Raw genomic sequence first — 4262 nt, 5'->3', positions numbered from 1 at the left:
TCTTACATATTTTCAGAATAATACCAATTATGATATTAGAGTTTTATGAGTGTTTTGAGATTAATATTTAATACACTTCTAGTAAAATGTTTTAATTCTACTATCACGATTCAAATGTTATTACGTGTCCATTTTTTTTCCAATTTTGAAATTTTTATCATTTTTAGTATACCTTGAATGGGCTGTATGTCACCCTTAAATTTTTATTAGTGGAGTTTAAAACGTCTATGATAAATGTAGTAAATAAATTTTAAAATTTTAAACTATATATTTAAATTGATTTATTTACAGATTTGATTTAGAATTAACAATTGAATAATTATAAAAAGTTAAAATAAAAGACTAATTTTAAGAATTAATCTTATTTTTAATTTAAAAGTACATATTAAAAGGTTAGATTCGGACGTAAATTTGCAAGTCGATTGTTAGTGTTTGCACCGGTTTGGTTTGAAATTTTTTTTGTTTAATATTAGATAATGTGCTTAAAATAATTACTTTACACCTTTACTTTTGCATCGACTAAGAATATTAATTATTCACATCTGGTAAGAAAAAATAGTTTTATTATTAAGTGACATAATTGGTTTACAATATATTTAAAATGATTAGTCTAGATCTTAACTTGTCAATTAATTGTAAAATTCGTATCCAATTTTAAATAAATAATAATTTCTTTTTCATAATTTAAAAATCGAATAATTATAAAATTATAAAATTATTAGTTAAATAAAATTGTAAAAGAAATAAAAATCTTTACAATACTAGTATAATAAATTGTCAAAGATTGTAAGTTGGCTTTACATTTTGATGGTGAAGTTTAAACAAATTTTAAGGAAAAATGTATGAACTTCTAATAGTTATTTCATACACAGTTTAAAGATGTATAAATTATCAAAGAATATAAGTTCTTTTTACATATTGATAGTGAAATTTAAATAAATTTTAAGAGCAAATATTTGGACCGGAAGAATGGCTAAAATCAAAATAAAAAGTTGAAATATGCTACTATTTTCTGTATTTAAAATTTTTTTGGAGGAGTAATTATAAAAAGTTAATTTGCTATTAAAAAAGTCAAATCTAACAGTCCATGGGTGTTTATTTTAATTTTAAATGATTTGAGTTTGAATTATTATTATACGGAAAATAAATATTGATTTAAAATTATAATTCAATTATTAATAATATTAGGGTAAATTATTGTAGAAGTCATTCTATTTTTGTCACTAAATTATAAAAGTTATAAAATAATTATTTATTTATCTAATTTTGTCTTTTTGTCATCAATTAATTAATATAAAAATAAAAACATTCAAAATCTAAAATAATTAAGTGAAAAATAAAACAAAATAAAATAATTAAATTATCATTTTATAACTTTTCTTAATAACTAACAAAAAAAACCATAATTAAAGGACCATCAGTGTTGTTTACCCATTTTATAAAATTTACCCAATGGTATTTAATTATCGCATACGATGTAATTGATAGAAAATAAATTTTAATTGAAAAGTTAATAATTACACTTAAAATTGTAAATAAAAAATTAGAAATTCTTGTTAAACGATAAGACCACATTTCCATTTCCTCTCTCCAAACCAGCCGGTCCAAACCAATTCCCTTCAAAATTTTCAGTTCCCGTAAAAAAGAAAAAAAAAAAGAAAAAATGAAAAAATGAAAAGACAAGAAATCACACAAAACCAGTAATCACAGGCGAACCGGAACATCACAAAATGGCCCTTTCTACTTCACCTCCACTCTGAGCCGCCTCCAATCCCCTGGTTGTTGCAAAGGTTAAAGAGAAACCGGAGAACTGGAGCGAGTAGAGGACTGAAGCATCGACTATGGGAACGACTACGACTACGACTAGCCTTGATGCGGGAGGCGAAGACCGGGTTATGGCGGCGGCTCAGCAGATAGTGAAGAGTCTCAACACTGCAAAAGAGGTTCGTGAAGATATGCTTTTGATTTTCTCGAGCTTCGATAACCGCTTATCCAACATCACCAATTTAATAAAAAAAGACTCTGACAGTACCGGCGTCCGGTTTGACGCCGCCGAGAAAGTGATCCTCCGGTGGGATTCTTCCTCATCTAACCCTGACGCTTCCCGTCACTCTCTTCCTTGGGAAGACTCTCCCCATGAAGCCGCCGAGTTCCTCTCAGCGGTTGACGAAATCCTTAAATTGGTTGTTGATGTGTCGATTCGGTCCGATAATGAAACCATGGACCGGGCAGAGGCCGCTGTTCAGTTGGCAATGTCGAGGCTAGAAGATGAGTTTCGGCTTATTTTGATTAGGAACACCGTCCCACTCGACGCGGAGGGGCTTTACGGTTCGATCCGGAGGGTTTCCCTTTCTTTCGCAGCGAATGAAGGGGAGATTGATGAGGAATTTGAGAGTTTCGGAGAGGTTGATAGCGTAAGAGGGTGCTTTCACGAGCGAGGAGCGAGCTTGGGAGATGATTTATGTGTTGATTTGATAAATGCTGATGCTGTTGTGGAGTTGAAGGAGATTGCAGACCGGATGATCCGGTCTGGCTATGAAAAAGAGTGCGTTCAAACTTATAGTAATGTTAGGCGTGATGCTTTGGATGAGTATTTGGTGATTCTTGGAGTTGAGAAGTTGAGTATTGAGGAAGTTCAGAAGATTGACTGGAAAGCTTTGGATGAAAAGATGAAGAAATGGATTCAGGCAATTAAGATTACTGTTAGGGTTCTTTTGAGTGGGGAAAAGAGGCTTTGTGATCAGATCTTTAATGGTTTCGATTCGATCAAAGAAATTTGTTTTAGTGAGGCTGCTAAAGGATGTGTAATGCAGTTATTGAATTTTGGCGAAGCAGTGGCTATCGGGAAAAGATCATCTGAGAAGTTGTTTAGAATTCTGGATATGTATGATGTGTTGGCTGATGCATTGCTCGATCTTGAGATGATGATTACAGATGAATTCCTGTGTAGTGAAGCAAAGGGAGTGCTGTCTGGATTAGGCGATGCAGCAAAAGGGACTTTTGAGGAGTTTGAGAATGCTGTGAAGAGTGAGGCCTCAAAAAAACCTATGCAGAATGGTGAGATTCATCCACTTACACGTTATGTGATGAATTATGTCAAACTGCTTGTCGATTATAGCAAGACTTTGAATTTGTTATTGGAGAGTGATGAGGATGAAGAAGATGATGGATTACAGAGTGAAGATAGTGAGCTTGAAACTACGACTCCATTTGCTAAACGGCTGTTGTTGTTGATATCCTCTTTGGAGTCCAATCTCGAGGAGAAATCGAAACTGTATGAGGATGGTGCATTGCATTGTATATTTTTGATGAATAATATTCTGTATATAGTGCAAAAGGTGAAGGATTCTGAGCTGGGTAAGCTTTTGGGAGACAATTGGGTTCGTAAGCGGCGTGGCCAAGTACGACAGTATGCTACAAGTTATCTTCGGGCTTGTTGGATGAAAGCTCTGTATTGTCTGAAGGATGAAGGAATAGGTGGTAGCTCTAACAATGCCTCCAAGGTGACCTTGAAGGAGAGATTTAAGAACTTCAATGCATGTTTTGAAGAAATATATAGGATTCAGACAGGTTGGAAGGTCCCTGATCCTCAACTTCGTGAAGAGTTTCGAATTTCTATATCAGAGAAAGTAATTCCTGCTTATCGATCCTTCATGGGGAGATTTGGGAGTCAGCTAGAGAGTGGAAGGAATTCTGGAAAATACATTAAGTATACCCCAGAGGATCTGGAAAATTATCTATTGGATTTATTTGAAGGATCACCTCTCATTCTTCACCATATGAGAAGAAAAAATTCATAGGATAAGGACTCGTGTTAAAGGTATGGCCCTTGCACTCATCAAGGACTTGCTAGAGCAAGAGTTTATCTGTATATGTATCTGATGACCCCCTTTTGTTTTGTTTTTTTAAAGTTTGTATGTTTAATAAACACATTTTGTGAAAGTCAATTTTCACTCACTACGTATATTGCATCTTGTACATGTTTATAGCCTATAGTTGCCCTATGTGTGAATTTGTCTTGGTTCATGTATTTTATTTCACTAGTCACCCTAACCATCCATGTTTCTTCGATTCCTCATTTTTCTTTTAAGTATCTGTGTGATACCATATGTTACCTATTTTTTTACACGGTATAGAGACATGACTTTCCAAGACCACTTTATATACATGGAAAAACCTAGAAAAATTTGAACATACCCATGTGAGACATATATCCATTTATGACAATCATTCTAGTCTGATTAACATAGCTTAACATTGTG

At 33.3% G+C, this 4262-nt stretch overlaps 1 protein-coding gene across 1 annotated transcript; it reads left to right on the top strand.

Moving 5' to 3' along the window:
* The first annotated feature begins 1542 nt into the window (after positions 1-1542).
* Positions 1543-3942, top strand: LOC108460700 (exocyst complex component EXO70B1-like). The gene has a single exon (XM_017760298.2). The coding sequence runs from the start codon at positions 1842-1844 to the stop codon at positions 3798-3800; it is 1959 nt and encodes a 652-aa protein (XP_017615787.1). The 5' UTR covers positions 1543-1841; the 3' UTR covers positions 3801-3942.
* Positions 3943-4262: the final 320 nt, after the last annotated feature.

This window comes from Gossypium arboreum, chromosome 1 (assembly GCF_025698485.1).
Source record: "Gossypium arboreum isolate Shixiya-1 chromosome 1, ASM2569848v2, whole genome shotgun sequence".
Taxonomy (NCBI): Eukaryota; Viridiplantae; Streptophyta; class Magnoliopsida; order Malvales; family Malvaceae; genus Gossypium; species Gossypium arboreum.
The sequence above is the reverse complement of the archived record's forward strand: the minus strand, read 5'-3'. Positions and strand labels throughout refer to the sequence as shown.